At 29.5% G+C, this 17,226-nt stretch overlaps 1 protein-coding gene across 1 annotated transcript in view; it reads right to left on the reverse strand.

The window, feature by feature from the left end:
* LOC108690029 (atrial natriuretic peptide receptor 1-like) overlaps positions 1 to 17,226 on the reverse strand; it is a 113,364-nt gene that overhangs the window by 21,772 nt on the left and 74,366 nt on the right. Inside the window, exons 16-19 of the mRNA XM_018197091.1 lie at positions 14,711 to 14,922; positions 12,126 to 12,202; positions 11,611 to 11,702; positions 1,171 to 1,320 (exon numbers count right to left, since the gene is read on the reverse strand). Of these exons, the coding sequence (XP_018052580.1) occupies positions 1,171 to 1,320; positions 11,611 to 11,702; positions 12,126 to 12,202; positions 14,711 to 14,922 (531 nt within the window). The remainder of the gene's footprint in view (positions 1 to 1,170; positions 1,321 to 11,610; positions 11,703 to 12,125; positions 12,203 to 14,710; positions 14,923 to 17,226) is intronic.

Raw genomic sequence — 17,226 nt, forward strand, 5'->3', positions numbered from 1 at the left:
TATGTATAGAGAAGATCGGGAATTGGCATAAAAGGCAAATTGACTTTGCGTTCCATTTATAATGAAAAAAACAATGGAAAAGTTACCGCAAAATATTTCTTTTATAACATAGGTACTTTTTCTCTAAGTTTCATTTAAATCGAACAATTACAATAGAAAAATAGAAAAATCTAACTCAAGAAGAGGCAAGTAAATAATTTCGTATTAAAGGAGAATCAAAGTTAAATATTTCGAATAATACAATATAAATTCTTTTATTAAATAAATTTATTTTAGATATGATTGCGCGCCGATAACTTTCCAACTTTCAATACAAACAGTATGAAACGCTATTAATCCCCCTAAATTCCCTCTAAATTAGAAAAACTGTAAAGAAATTATTACGAAAAATATTACCTGTTGAAAATCCGAAAGTTATCGGCGCGCAATCATATCTGAAATAAATTTATTTCATAAAAGAATTTATATTGCATTATTCGAAACATCTAACTTCGACCAAAATGATAGCGTTTTCTATCGTATTTAAAATAATTTATATTTGTTTTTCTTTAATGACACTTTGCTATTTGATATATTATTATAAAATAACTTTGAAAAATACATTTTTTCTAAGAAGTACATATCTACTATCTGATTTTTATTTATTTACTATCTGATTTCTATTACTTTTCTATTATGTTTTTATTTAATATAAAGTTTATAAGTAAAGTTTATAATATAAAGTATATGTACAGGCAATTTACACGGTGATATATATGTTATTTATCCCATATATTAGGGCAAGTTGACTATGCAACATGTTCATATTACATTTATTGTAAAGAAACTATACAGTGTATAGAATCATTACTGGTATGAAAATATAGAAAAGATTCTCTCTATCATATTAGTATATTTTAATCATAATAATTAATTGAAAAAAAAATTTAATACCGAAATTATGAAAACTGTACCAACAAGGTCTTCTCTATTTCAAATGTCGCTTTCGAATTAGAAATCTTATATCTTTATTGATAAATAATTCGGTTGTTTAGATATTTATAGTTATTTGCTGTACGAAACGCGAAAATTACTTCGGATAAATTTCTCTCTTACAGCAAATGTAATGGCAGTCCAAATCGGTTTTTCTAAAAGAAAAATCTGTTTTATTCGTGTTCTGTGAAAACTTACTTTGGTAGTAACTGATAAAGAAGTTCCTCGCATTTACGTTTCTCTTCGAGGTAGTCAGCCGTACGTTCTTCTACCAGCGTTTCTAAATTCGTGGCATACTGCTCCATGCGGGATAATAAATTATCCAGAATATTGCTGCTCTCATAGTCTCTGAAACAGAGAAAGAATACAATTCATATCTAATTTCGTATTTAACTTCGACTTATGGAGAAAAATGGATTACAAAAAAAATATTCGAATCACAGTGGAATAAGATATTAAATTGTCGTGCAATCGAATATTGATAACCGGATATCAATCGCGAACAATGAGAAGGAATTCTTCAATTTAATCCGCGTCGCCAGTTACATCAATATTGTTTGATCAGACGAGAAGCTACGAGAAGCGTCTATAGATCAAATGCGTAAAGGTAGAGGATAGAATAAACCATAATCGAGACAGCTATCGCAAAGGACAATTAATCCAATCTCTGCGATTGTGGTCGGTCAGACGTAATACATGACCACGTCATGTAGATATGAGGAACCAATATCGAAAATTGTTTGAGATCATAATAATCGATTCCCATGAAGGCCATAGCTGAGATAATCACTTCGGTGAAGATGTTATTGAAAAAAGTTTTTCATCGATTACGCATCTTCTTGGCGAGCTGATGCGATTCATAAAAAAGAACTGTGCACGTGCATTAAAATGTTAGAATTATTTCCTTTAAATAATAAAGAAGAATATAATAGAAAGAATTATTTCATTTAATTTAAACAGTAGAGAGAAAATTTTTTGTTTTAAATCTTGATTATCACAATGGCAGTTGTTTTACATTTCTAATAACGTAATATTTTTACTTATTTCGATAAGATCTACAACGCGACAAAACATTCATTTTATTAAAGGAAACGTTCCATTTCTTAGCGGGATAATGAAAATTATACGAGAAAAGAAATATTTGTCACCGCTTGCATTTTAAAAATAATATTTGTGTGTGTGTGTGTGTGTGTGTGTGTGTGTGTGTGTGTGTGTGTGTGTGTGTGGGGGGGGGTGCATGCAGTTTTACTCGAAATTAAGGAATTACTTTAAATTCAGTATTCTCTGTGATAGCAACAAAACATTCAAAGAAAATCAAACAAAGTCTTTACTTCGTGTATAGAGAAAATGATAAAATATACAAGAAAATTTAGATAGATTATGTGACAGAAGCAGAAAATTCTACAAAGAAATAAAAAAATCATTCACATAAGATTAAACAAATAACGGTAGATAATAATAAAATAAATGAATCCAAATATGATTTGTAGAAAGTAATTATTTTAGCATAATTTTAACATAAAGAATCATAATGATATAATAAATATAATAAATGATGAAATAAAAATAATGATAGAAATAAAAATAATGTTAAAAATAATAATAGAAATAAAATAATGGCGCCATAATTTTCTTCGTAAAATGTAACAAAAAAAATTTCGCGATGTAAAATTGTTTAATGATAGAAGATAATTTATTCAGGATTAGATAAGTTAACTTTTTTTTAACTTTAAGTTAAATTAAAGTTAACAGCCTTGAAAATTTAATTAAAATACAAGTTAATTCATAACAAAAATAATTGAATTAAAAGTTAAGTTAAGAAAGTAATTAAAATAAAAGTAATTAAAATAAAAGTAAAAAAAAATAAAAGTTAAATTTGGTTCGAACGAATAACTAAAAAAAAAAAAATTTGACTATTTTACATAATTTTTCTTTCTCTTATTTATTAAAGAATTTGATTATTTTTGTTCACAAGTAACAATTATACAATATAAAATTACTAAATTATATACTTATTAGCCTCTCGCATTGTATTTAAGGAGTCATTGTATTTAAGGAGTCCAAAAAAATCAAATTAAAAGTAGTAGTTAAAATGTAACTAAATTAAACTAAAAAGTTAAGAGTCTAAAATGTAAAAAGTTAAAATTAGTTATCTTTTTAATTTTTATCTTTTTAATGTAGCACTACTCAACCCTGAATTTATTGTATGATTTTATCAAATAATAAAAATATTGGCTGTTAGAGATCCTTGTCACTCGAACACATTCCAAGATTTTCTCGTTCACTTCGTAGAAGAATGAACGGAAATAACTTCCAACGGTAAGAGTTTACTTCTCAGATTATCAGGGAAGGCTGACATAACATAATATACATTCAAGGATAAAAAAGAGAAGTGAAAAGTATCGACATTCACTAAAATTCTACTTAAGTGCTGTCAAAAGTCAATCATTGACATTTGGTCAAATTTCATTAGAAATAATGCAGCATTTCTTTAATATATAGTTCTTTAATATAAAGTTTCCTACTATTCGCGATAAGTTTGCATATATGAATACAATTTTTCTATACTAAGAATTATAAAATATAACGGATCGATATCGAATCAACGAATGCGATTGTTTCTTGAATAGTTATTTTCGAATGTAAAAATTAAAACGCTATTGTTCAACTATTTAGCCAATATTCATGAATATTATATTACATATTATATACGAGTTATTTATTTTCAAAGAATAAATTAGTTTAAAAAACTCGTTTAAAACATGCTACTTTCACGGCTCACTGAAATTCATGATATTTTAGAATTCAGTTTACACCGTTTTAAAGATAAGAAGCTTATCGCAAAACTAAAAACGAAGGTATGCCGCGGAAAAGATCGTGTCCATTTTACAACCTTTCTATCTTCGATATGAAAACTTTCGAAGCGATATATAAATCGGCTTTCTATATCTGCACAATAACGTGCACACCATTTACTGGAAATTAGTAGTTCGTTCAATATCGGAAGGTTGAAGGCTACGCAGCAAAAGAACAAAAATCAATAAAATATTTATATATCTTCGCGATTTTATTCAATCTCGACAGAACATTTTAATTTCAGCAAAATTATATTTTCACGGACACATATATTAATTAGAGCGATTAATTTCAAAGATAATTATTTTCTCAAATTAAGTAAAATTTTAATTAATAATAAATTTGTATAAAATAATCGTTATATATATTATAAAAATATGTATTATAAAAATAAAATTATTTAGAATAATAAATAATAATAAAATTAAGGCTGATCAGCGCGGGAATGGGTGCGCATAAGTATTAATTCATGTAAAATAATTCCAATTGTGCAGCTTTATTCCAGAATCTTGAAAATTGTTTGAAATTATATATCATTAGTAATAAAGAAATTATCTATGCTATAATAAGATAATTATTAATATGCCTTAGTTAAATGAGTAAATGTAAATTAATGTTTATTCAGGTTAATATAAAATATATGACACATAGAATGCATCTACTTTATTAATTACGGAACTAGAGGATTTAAACGTCGACGAGTTAAACACGTTAATTATTCATATTATTGAACGCGCTGTTAACAAGTATTTTTTGCTCGACTTCACACAAGCGATGAAATCGACTTTGCGCACAGACTTTTCTGAGAATCTGAATAAAGCATTATGCGAGCACTTTTTTTTTATACTTATTTTTTTTATATATTTATAAAATAATTGCGTATGCAAAATTTTTCTTTTTTTGAGAAAAAAAAATTCTCCTATGATTCTCGAAATAATAATAATAATTAAGACAAATGAAAGTAAAGCGCGGTAGTTAAAGTCAGCAGTTTTCTTTTTTCATTTGACTTGTTTTTCCTTTATTTGTTGAATGACAGCAAATTTTTCTTAAGATGAGAACTATAAATTAATAATGATTTTACAAAGATTTTAAATCACTTATACCTACTCTATTTATAGAAACTGATATTTATAACCGTTTGATATTTGTAACGATTTCATAAATAAACAATTTTTACGAAGATAACATTATTTATAATTAATCAATGTTATTGGAGAAACTGAAATATATATGAATAATTGAATAATATAATCTCAGGAAATGACAAACAATATACTAAGTTAATTAAATCAATATTATTTAGAACTAAATTATAATTTTTAATATAAAAATATTGTTTTGTTTTGCAAATTAATCAAAAATTTTTATCAACATGAATTTCTCCGTAGATGAAATTTAAACAGAGAAACGGGGAAACCTTTTGCTTGCTCCGCTTGCAATTCGTGACTAAAATGATAAGCAAATTGCTCTCAGTCATGGTACAACCGCACAATTTATGAAGAAAAATTTTGCGGGAAATGTTCCTTTTTATGAAATAATATCTGAACTTTATACAAAATCTTTTTATACATTACTGCAGACAAATACTGAAATAACAGCAATTTGACCAAAACGTAAGAAATACAAGGTCAGGATTTTATGAGACCGTAAAACATTGAATGTAATATTGTAATTTGTATAGATATAATAACAACTCATAATTTCTAAAATAACGACAAAATTTGTTTTTTTTTGCTGATTTGATTGTACAATGTGATATTGTATATTTTTGAAAGGATTGAAGAATTTGTCTTTTGGAGAACATGCATTTCACTTTGCGACCTTAACATCGAAACTGGAAAGCTTCAGTGGGTATGTTTGCGTAATTCTCTTGCGAAATATCGAACATAATTATCTTACTCGATCTAGTTCTCGACTTGCACTTGCGCGTAGCGCACGTGCGCTAACGTCAACGCCAGGTTTCGACATAGCAAAATGCACGTGTACCGTGTAATTGTATAGAGAGTTACGCCACATAATCGTCTTTCAAAGAGATGCCATAACTGTGTTAACGTTGGAGAGATTGACGCGCCATGCTTCAAAATGAAACGCAGATGCCATTATTCTAAAATAATTTTATAACAATGATACTCTCTATCGGTGGCAATTAACGCCATCAAAATCTTCTATTTTAATATTAGATTATAAAAAATTGAATATAAGACTTTTTATATTTAATTAGATAAAAAAACTGACTTCTTGTAAAAAAAATCTGTGGATAAAAAAAAAGAATCAAAATATTTTTTATATTTAACCGACAGAAAAGATAATTTAAATACATCGAATATATTTATTAATTTTTTTCGCAAAAGATCAAAAAATTATTAATGCTCTTAAAAACAATGAGTTAAGTAAACTACGAAGAACATTATACGAAGTACAGTTAAAGTTTCTGTTCACAAAAGCGAGTCCGTCAGTCGTGATGTTTTCGAAGTTATAACTTGTCGGTAAAGTTAGCGAACAATGTGTGTTATACAATATATGGAAAGGAACAAAGTAATGTTTGACATTATATAATAGCGAATAAAGTGTAGCCTACATACACGTCAATGAATTAAAACCTTTATTTCTCACTACTTTATTGATTTAAACCACGAAATTACATCATATTGTATGCATTATCATTGTCTTAAAATAATGAAATTGTGAAAAACAAAGTTTGTCAAATATGCATAATCGAATTTTATTTTCTTTTGTTAGATTAAAAATATACAAACTATATTGTAATTAGTGAAATCTGATGAACTAAACGTATACCTAGTAAATAATCAATTGTTTCTCTTTAAACACATTGACTTTTATAATGAAAAATGATGAACACTCGTTCTTTTAATAGTCAATCATTAATATGTTAGTCCATCAATAAAATTTGAGTATAAAGAAAATTTTTTATAATGATTCAAGAATATTTTGTGAATAAATTAAAAAAATTTATTATGATCATTTCTTGATATTTTTCATTGAATTTATGCATTTTTAGCGTAAGTAATACTTTTGTAACCTTTGACCTTTATAAAGCTTTTATTAGTAATTTCTTTTAACTAAAGAATGTCACATTTTGTTGTTATTTATTCATTTATTTAGAGAGAGAGAGAGAGAGAGAGAGAGAGAGAGATTCCGAAGTTAATTCCTAAAAAAACTTTTTCATGATAAAATATCATAGCAATGCAGCTCGATGAAATTCTTGTTGTAGAAAAATCAATTTTATGCATATTGAATATATAGTTTGTTCTTAAAGTATTCATATTTGAGAAAAAATTCATATTGCTTGGCATATCTGTATGGCACGAATGCGATAAAATAAAAAAGATTTTTCTAACTATATAATTGCACATAACTCAATATTTCATGATTATGACGTTATGAAATATCTTCGAGATCGAATTTACAGCTCGGGAAATAATAAAGAAGATGAGTTTATAACGGGCTTTTATAAAAAGATATTAAATATTCCTTACACGCCCATTTTGCCTTTATAGAATATAATGTGATTTATAATGTAATGTTGGCAAGTCAAGCATAACAATCTAAGCCTTCTTGAGGTAAATCTTCGTTTTAAAGAACATCTCTCGTAGAAATTAAATTCCTAAAGAAAGTTATTAAAAATGCGCATGAGTTGTTTCACAAACAACAATATCAAATAGGTCTTTGTAACTGTTAAGATGTCTTTGCAACTATATACATATGTAAGCAAAAATTTAACTAAGTTATAATATAATATACTTTGTATAATTTTATGATAGCGAGAATGAAAGAAATTTCATTCAGGTGAGTGATAAATGAAATTTTTTTGCATATTTCTTTTTACTTTTACTACAAACATTATTTTCTCTTTAACTACTCTCTTAATTTTTTATTTTCATTTTTAAAATATATATAGTACTCTTTTCTCTTTTACTTTTTTATATCTATCTTTATCAAGCTTTGAATTAATTTTATTTTCAACATTATAAGAAATTTCGTCTCTCTCTCTCTTCATCTCTTCGGGCCTTTGCTTCTTTCTGCCACACTAATAATTTAATAACTCGTGTAAAAATAAAAGCAAAGAGATACAAACGTACTCGGCACCTGGAAGATTGATGTGAGCAAAAAATATGAAAGAAGAATATAGAGTATTCGCACATGTAAAATCATTGCTGTCGCGAGATTCTTGTACGGCTTTGACAATTTTTTCGATCAAAAGAAACGTTTTGCGAGCGCATGCGTTGCTAGATTTTTTATTTAATAACAAACTTTTTTATGACCTCAATTTTATGACTGGACGGAAAAGGTACATAACGATTTTACTTTTAGAGCAACGACATTCTCGAGAGAGACGCCTGACAATAAAAATTCCTATAAATGACGATGTTATCTTTGCGAATTCAGCATCCGACGTACTGATGAACGGGCGAATCTCAACGATGTTATCGTCCGCTTGCTGCTGCCAACCGCACTATTCATTGTAGTATTGAACACTAAAACTACTCAATGCCTCCCACGTGCTACATGTACATCCGATCGCCTTTACACCAGTATTCATTCGCGGTACGCAATGGCGTACTTCAGGCGAATACGTAGGGTTCATTTTTACGCGTTTCAAATACGAGATCATTCCAGAATAGGAATTCTCGCAATATCACGTAAGCGTGGTAAAATTCTACGTGGTAAAATTTTCCTGGAAAATGCGCGCGAATAAAAGCTCATAAAATGCTCTTTTGAAAGTGTAAGTATTAAAAGATATTTTATATTGAATATTAAAAGGTATTCACAATTTGTTTCTCAATTGTTAATCTCAAATAACGTAATCATTCTATGTCAGTTTGTTTATATATTGAGAATGTTGAGTTCTAATCATTACTCAATATATATTCCGTTCACATATTATGCGTGAAACAATACGCTTATCGACTGTCAGAGTAAATAAGATCGAGCATTGAAACATTCTGTAATATCGTTCTAACGTTCTCATTTATTAGCATTAATTCGTCGCCGCGAAATTGAAAAATATGCGAAACTGTGATGATCATTAAGCTTTTATTATCATAACGTCTTATTTACTTAAATCATATAACTTTTTACATCGACACATTAAATGTACGGTAATAATATACATTACGATGTGAGTTTATTTATGGATTGTGCTAACATGTATATACATTTGCATATTATAATATTTTTCTGTAAATAACTCTGACATTAATTAACAAAAAATGTAAGCATACTTCACTTCGTGAAATTGTAAAGTGTATTAAAAATAAAAATTGTAAATTCAAATATATATCCGTGACGCAATATAAAACTTTTGTCAACAGATATGGCCATATATTTAAATTCCTCATTTTTAAATACATTAGTGATGGATTTAGAAATAAACTACATCAATAAAAATCTCTTTTAGATAAAGACCGAGACAAATATTTCAATAAAAATATTTCAGATAAAAATGCTTTTAGGCTTTGAAACTTTTTTGCTTTAAGCTCGTACATAGTTTCTTAGTAAATAAGCTTTAGAAAGTTTAAAGGGACTGTTAGTGGAATGCTAGTCAGTTATATCTCTGAGAGTTTGTGATGTTGTTACAGCTTTAGAACTTTAGTGAACAGAATATACGTATTAAACGTTAACTAAAATAGGACATGTTTGAATGTAATTCTGGTTGCATGACGTAATGTTTTACATGTGTTTAACAAAATTGCTTAATTATAAATATTGAATAGCTTTAATAGGTATTAAACGTCACATGTATGATATTAAAGATGTAAAATATAAATGTGCTCAAAATAAAATTTTCCTATAACCTATTTCCCTAAAAAATGCGGATAAAGATATATAACATGTATATGTAAGATATAATCCGTTTTATCTATATTAAAAATCAATAGCTTTAATAATTTTTGCGAATATAGTTCTCGAATCCGCAAAATTCTCACGAAAGTCAATCACCGGGTGCCACATTGGTCCAATTCACGGGTCATATGGATGTTATCGTCGAAAATGAAAATAAAAATTGTCGAGTGCTTCGATAAAACTACGTCAGAGTTAAATGAGATCGGAAGCTCTCGATCAAACGTGGCGACGAGCCGTCAATCGAAACAGCCGTCCGTCGAAGATATTGAACGAATGTCGATTGAATCGCTTTCCTGTGAGATTGCAGAATTCTTATTTCACGTAGATTCAAACGTGCAGCGTGAAAACATGATGAGGAATATTATGCCTATAGAAATTATGCAAAGTAGCGATCTCATTTTCTTACATCAAGCTTCCTCTCTCTCATTCTTTTTCTCATTTTTTTCTATTCTTAATTCACACCACTGGCTTTCATCGGGCGATCGAAAATGTAACAAAGACCGTACATTATAGATAATTGCACGAACACTATCGTGGCTATTCTTCGGCATTTTTGATTGCCTGATGAAAGTCAGCGGTAATCTTGCGAGAAAATGTAAATTAAAAATAGAAAAAAATAAAAAAAAGAATGAGAGAGGAAGCTTAACATAAAAAAATGAGATCACTTTTACATAATTTCTATAAGCATAATTTTCTTCATCATGCTTTCACACTGCGCGTTGGAAATTAATAAATCTTATCTCCTCTAGATGATATGCTCGTTTACAGTTTATACCTTCTTTAAAGAAGAGATGATCTTGTGGATGATTTAACCGTAAATTTATATTTTCCGAGAAAAGCCAGCTGCGCCTTTCGCAATTTTCCTCGGAGAAAAGGTCGAACGATTGCTTCGATGATCGATTACCAGTGACACGATTTTTTTCGTTTTTTTTTCTCAGCTTATTCTTCCTCTCGGTTTCATCACCGTCTTTTCCGCTTATTTCTCAGTTTTCTGTTCCTCAACGGAACGCGCTTAACCGTCCGGAAGCTATTCTCTCACATGCTGTTATTGACCTACTGAATTACTATATGTGCCTGGACTCGTTGATGTACTCTTTCTCGGGTATGAGATAATGCACAACGCCCAGAAGGTCGACAACTATGCCAAAGATCTAAAGAGAAGAAAGAGAAAATGGGGGAGTGAGAGAGAGAAAGAAAAGAAGGTGATTGCCCGTCTTTACGATAAAAGAAAAAGAAATACTCGTAGAGATATCACGAGCTCTGCTCTCGGCGAGCTTTATGTCGGCTTCTACAATGGCCTGTACAATTTGCCGAGCTGAATACGAACGCTGTTCCACACCATATACCAGAAGATTGCAGTCAGCCATTTCTTAATTCGTTCGACCTGGATTTCACGTCTCTTTTGAGCCGAAGACACCTTTTCGGCCGTGCAATTATCTATGTATTATCGTTGATTCCAAGAAAAATCGTCGTCGTTATCGATATTGTCGGCATCTCGTAATAGTGAATCCAGTAGAAATAACCGACGAGACAGAAATAATGTTAGACAGGGACAATGCGACGCAGTTAATGCATTCTCCTGATAGTTCGAATGTTATTCGAAGTTTTACAGTTCCACGCCAGCATTACATCTCGACTCGAGGTTTATTGCCTTTCTAGAGGATGATATACGCACTTTTTTTTCTAACACGATTTCGTGTTAATCATGCTACGCGTTCGCGCTTCAACTCAGGCTTTTAGTTTAATGAAAGAATGGGTCATTAAAATTTATTCGAGGTTCTATTTTAAACTCGCTATCTGTATACGTTTCTGACATCGATGTGGACTAAATTCATAAGAAACGTGCAACTTGTAAATCGTGATTTCTAAACTACAAGATTACATTAATTGGCATATTTGCAGAGAGAAATTACTTACTTATTAATTTTACGAATCGTCTGCTTCAGCGCAGGAAAATCCGGTCGGTCCGCGGCCTCTTGCGCCCAACATCGTCTCATTAGAGTAGCTACCTGTAAAATGATATTCGTTTCATAAATATATTTATATTTTTCTTTTCGATCAAAGCGGTATTTATCATTTTTATAATTTTTAAATAATTTTTAAATTTATATTCTTCTTTTCAGTAATTAACTTAAATACGTATTTCTATGTGAATTTGTATTCATTCTAATTTTGTATACCGCGCGCCGAAATCTTTTTCTTATTTGTACAAACAATTTAATAAATTTAAAATACATTTTGGCAAAAACAGGCGAGCAACTAATAATACTATATATGTGTTAATAATATGTTGAACTATATGAATATTTTATGATAATACAATTGATAATGCTAATGAATAACCCATTGATTATCATGTGCAAATAAATCTTGCATATATGTAAACATGAATATGCGAATACATTTAAAATATTTGCTAATATGATATTTACCTCTTCTTCAACGGAAGCATCATCTATTACAGGCCTTAAGGGTGAACCGCCACCTCTTCTAACACCTTCTATTATTTCTGCAACAGAGACGAAGTGTGTCGCATGATATCAAAGTTCACAGGGTAATGTAAAAGAATCTCTTCATGAGAAACAAAAAAATAGAAAGAAAGGAAAACGTGTGGAAAATAATGTGCCTGTTGGGCATAAAATATCGATTGTAACGTGCAACTGCTCTATAGGACGAAATAACATGTTAAAAAACAATACCGCGAGATATCCAGCAATATTTCAATTATATATTTCAGAATTATAATGTCCCCAATCGCGCAAAATTATGCCCGTGGTTCAGTGAATCCGTTTACGTCAGATGATGATGTCTGCTTAGTGCGAGGAACTTTCTCCTTCGTCTGCTTACTAGCGTGTTTCACTACTGTCCACATATTATTTTAAAAAGCAAGCTACAAATTTTCCATTTGATCTTATTGAATATAATCATTCGTATCGATTTATTGGAGCATCTAATCCGCAAATTTTTTCAATAAAGTATATTTACAGACTGACGTGAACATCCCGGAGCATCAACGAATCATGAAACTATAGTACGAAATCTTATTGAAAATAATTTTTATTTTTGTCGAAGTTAAGAGATAGAAAAAAAAGAGGAACAAGCCGGATCAGTCAGATCTATATTATATTTAAATATCTTCTCTTTGCTTATATAAAAGGTAATTTATTCCTATCTTGCGACATAGATTTCTTTTTATGAGAATTATACAATACGCGGGTGAGCGTAAGTTATTACATACCTAATACATAACTAATGAAGAATCTGACAGAAGATAAGATCGTCAACTAAATAAAACTGTGAAAAGTAATGGCATTCGAAACCATGTAATCATCGATAATACAGTTTATATTGTTAAAAATTTCATGAAATTTAATATATTTTTAAGTTACACAATTTAAATTTAATTTCATGACATTACACTAAATTTGATGTATTTATAATTAAAAAGTATATTTGTGTACATGTACATGACATTAATGTCTTTTTCATGAAAATTTATGAAATTTAATGTATACATTTATTACATTTAAGTAACTTCTGTAACTTAATTTTCAGTTAAATTTAAATCATTCTTTTAATTTTGTTCATAATCACGAGCTTCATTTACATGTAAAGGGAACTCGTGGTTACATTTTTAACGGTCTATATTTCTGATCATATAAATAACATACGCCAATTTTATCGCAGATAGAAAAGAATAGAGATCAATTAACGTGTCTACATTTACCGAAACTTCGCCCTAGTCTAACTGCTAACTGGTATATCTATTCCATAAAGTTACAGAATTAGTTAAACGGGTGTAAACGTCAATATGAGAACCGAATTGAGGTAAATTGACAAAGGGAGGTAAATGTATCAATGACAACAGAAATTTAATTCTCTTTTATAACTTGTATGTGCGAAGAGACGGAAATAGAATTTTACCGTAACTGTTACAGTTACTTTTTTAAAATAAAAATTTTTATTATTTAATGTCAGAATATGTCTGAAATGGGAACTGCCTTTTATAATTGAAAACTGATTGAAACAATTACAATAACGTTTAATGTATATTTTTAATTTTTTCTACTTTAATTAATATCTCTTTTTCAATCTTATTCTTTTTTTTTGTAGTTATAATTTTATTTGAAATATTAATATGCATTTACATAAGCAAAACTGAAATAATATGACAGAATCGAAATTACATGAAAAATCTCGGTTCGAATAACATTCCATATATTGCCCATTATGAGAAAAGAAATATTTGCAAGCACTATTTCATACAAAATCTTGAAGTATATTTAGTTTGATTCCTGTGTATCAATATCATCATATATTACATTCCTTGAATTCCTGAAATAAAAAAGGTCCGCTAAATTAGATACATAATTTCTATTTAAAAAGGAATAAACAAGGATTTGATGAAATAAAAACAAGTAAAGAACACATTTTATAAATTAATAATTGTATATATAATGTAAAATATACATGGAAAGTATAAATAACATATACAAATAAAATTAAAATAGTAATAATGTAATGCATAATCATAAGTTATTAAAAGTTTTACAATATGTGAGTGCATGCGTGAGTGTCGAAAAGTACTAATAAATTAAAATAGATAGAACATGTTGACGTTTATTAAAAGTAATATAAAATTTCAATGAAATTCAGTGAAATCACAGAAATGAGAGGTATTTTTACGTTATTCTATTCCAATTACTAATTATGCGTATTATTATTGCATATTTTATAAAATTTCTCTTTAACAAAATGAAAATCGACATTAATTTATAACATATATCGTAGGAAATATTCCTAATGAAAATTCCATACTCCGAAATCCATATAAACGTCACAAAATCGTTTAATTTTGTACGAGATTAATATCGAATGTTATATTTTGGCGGATCTCTCTGTTCTCGGAAGCCAGAAGGTAATTACGTTTATGATATGATTGATAGGATATCGAGTTCAATCGCGGTTACAGGAAATCGGAACCCGTTGTTGCGCACCAAGGACAACGGACACATACTGTGCCTGTAGATGTCCTCGAGGAACAAGTTGCAGGATTCGCAGTTGAGGGTGCAATGAGGTCTGCGAACTTCGAGGAGAGGACTGACGGCCCTCCTGGGACTGGCCCCACCGTCGGGATTTGTCCCGACTTGTGACCCTTGTGGCAGGGTTAGACTGCTTGTGCTTGAGGCTAAACTCCTATCCGCCATTCTGTCTTCGTCCTCGAAGAACCTGGCCGTCGATCAAGGGAGAGCCAAACTGCCTCACCGGACAGCCCTTGAAAATTTACCGTTGCGATATCGGATTTTTTCTCCTCGTTCTCTTCCATTCCTTCGCATACATACGCGTGCATGCATGTGTGCATGCAGACACGCAGGACATAAATGTATTATAATTCCACCGAGTCGGCATACCCGATAAAAATGTATATGAGATAGTATTTTATAACCCGCGAATATATACTATTTTCCAAATTTCATATTCAAGATTTCTCCGGACGATCGCGAAATTTCACGGTTGAATAATCGGATGTGGTACATTCATGCGGAAAGTCCGCTGAATATCGTGTGCCGTTTTTTAATAGATGGAAACTGTTGGACAGCATTCTTCGATTATTGTAATGTACCGTAAAAAAGGAAAATTTAAATACAGACAAAAAAAAGGGATATTTATTATACTGTTAACTCAGATATAAATACTCAGATATAAATCATCTTCGTGATTTATACGTTTTATATGATAATAATTTTGTTACATAACCTTTTGCATAAATAATATCTAAATTATATATATATATTTTTTTATTTAGTTTTAAGGTATAACATTTAACTCTAGAATTTGAATTGTCGAAACATTTGTTATATAAATTTATATCATGTTTTTCACAATTAATTAAGGTACATTATTTTAGCATGCATAACAAATGTATATTTTGTTATGTTTATCTCGGATCTGTTACAACAAATAATAAATTTTATGCAGAATTAATTCTCATTTATTGTTCAGCATGCAAAAAAAAGTGGACTGCATTCGACGTACTGTATAAACAGTATCTTTGCAAGTTATTAAAACATTTATCATTCTTCTTTCAAATATGGTGTATTTATCTTATTTCATACTAAAACATTGCGTATTTTCCCAAGGAACTAAAATAATATTTATTAAACATTGGATCGTTAAAATATTTTATTTTTTTCAAAAACCGCGTTAAAATTTGAGTTACTATTATATATAATTATTTAAAATTATTCATTAATATTCCAATAGCCGCAGTTTCTGCAAATAATAATTATTATAACAATTCGATTAATTGAGCAATTAAACGAAAATTTGTTAAAGAATTAGTCATGTTCCATAAAAAAGTATAATTTTAAAATGTGTTTAATAATATAATATCTAATGCCGAATAAAAATTGTCACGGTACATATATTTTTTAAGATAACGCCGATCTTCTGCTAAATCGTTTTGTAGATGTTACATTATAGAGCTTTGATGAATGAAAGCTATTATCCAAAAGCTTTCTTCAGAGTGCTCGAAGTTAATAAGTATGAGCATCTTAAAGTTTAATTCGCATATAATGATATTACGGTCGATTTATTCGATGGAATTTCGTAGAAAACTTACGTCTTATCGGCCTTGAATCGTCGCGTTTGACTTTGATTTCTTTTCCGTTGGTTTCTTTTTAATCCTTATGTGATCATTTTATATTACCAACGATTCTGTTTTCGTTTGAATTCACAAGTTCACACTTTCGAAATTTCATCAAAAAATGCATTAATTGTCGTGAATAGTCGGCCATTAAACTGAATTACATGTAATCTGCATTTAATAATTCCCCGTTTCAAATTATATCCAAAACTAAAAAAAAGGAGAGATTTATAGCATTTTATTTAAATGAAAAAATAAAAGAATTATTGAAGATTATTGAAAATAACTGAAAATTAATTAAAAATGAACTGGTTCTGGAAACAATTTTGACAAGTAACAAACCGCTTCATTAAAATATCAAACGCAAATATATTTTTATCTCCGTTATATATAAAAAAATAAAATAGTTCCCAAAAATTACTTGGATTGGCCATCCGATCCTTTTCAAAGTTTAAGATATAACCTGCAATTTCTCTTTCACCTTACCGGGATTTCGCCGCAATAAGGAAACTCTCGCGTTTATCTCGACAGCTGAGTTCATCCCGGATCTCTTCACTTCCACTAACCCCATTAAGCCTTGTCTTATCGTATACGCTGATTTTACTTTCCAACACTAATCACTACACGACACGCCATACCTTCCACGTGTGAATCGTAACTCGTTCATGGAACGAGGAAATTAATTTGTTCATATCGTTGTTTTTGTCGATGACCAAAAAAATATCTCGTGGAATTAATAACCGCAAGCAACGAGCTCGTAACCCCGATTTCACCGCCGAGTAAATTAGCATGAACGCTTTTCATCATTATCCTCTAGTCAGGACACATTTTGCAAGTGAATTATTCAGTATAAGAAACTTGATAGTATATATATATATATATATATA

The sequence above is a fragment of the Atta colombica genome, unplaced genomic scaffold, assembly GCF_001594045.1.
Source record: "Atta colombica isolate Treedump-2 unplaced genomic scaffold, Acol1.0 scaffold293, whole genome shotgun sequence".
Lineage (NCBI taxonomy): Eukaryota > Metazoa > Arthropoda > Insecta > Hymenoptera > Formicidae > Atta > Atta colombica.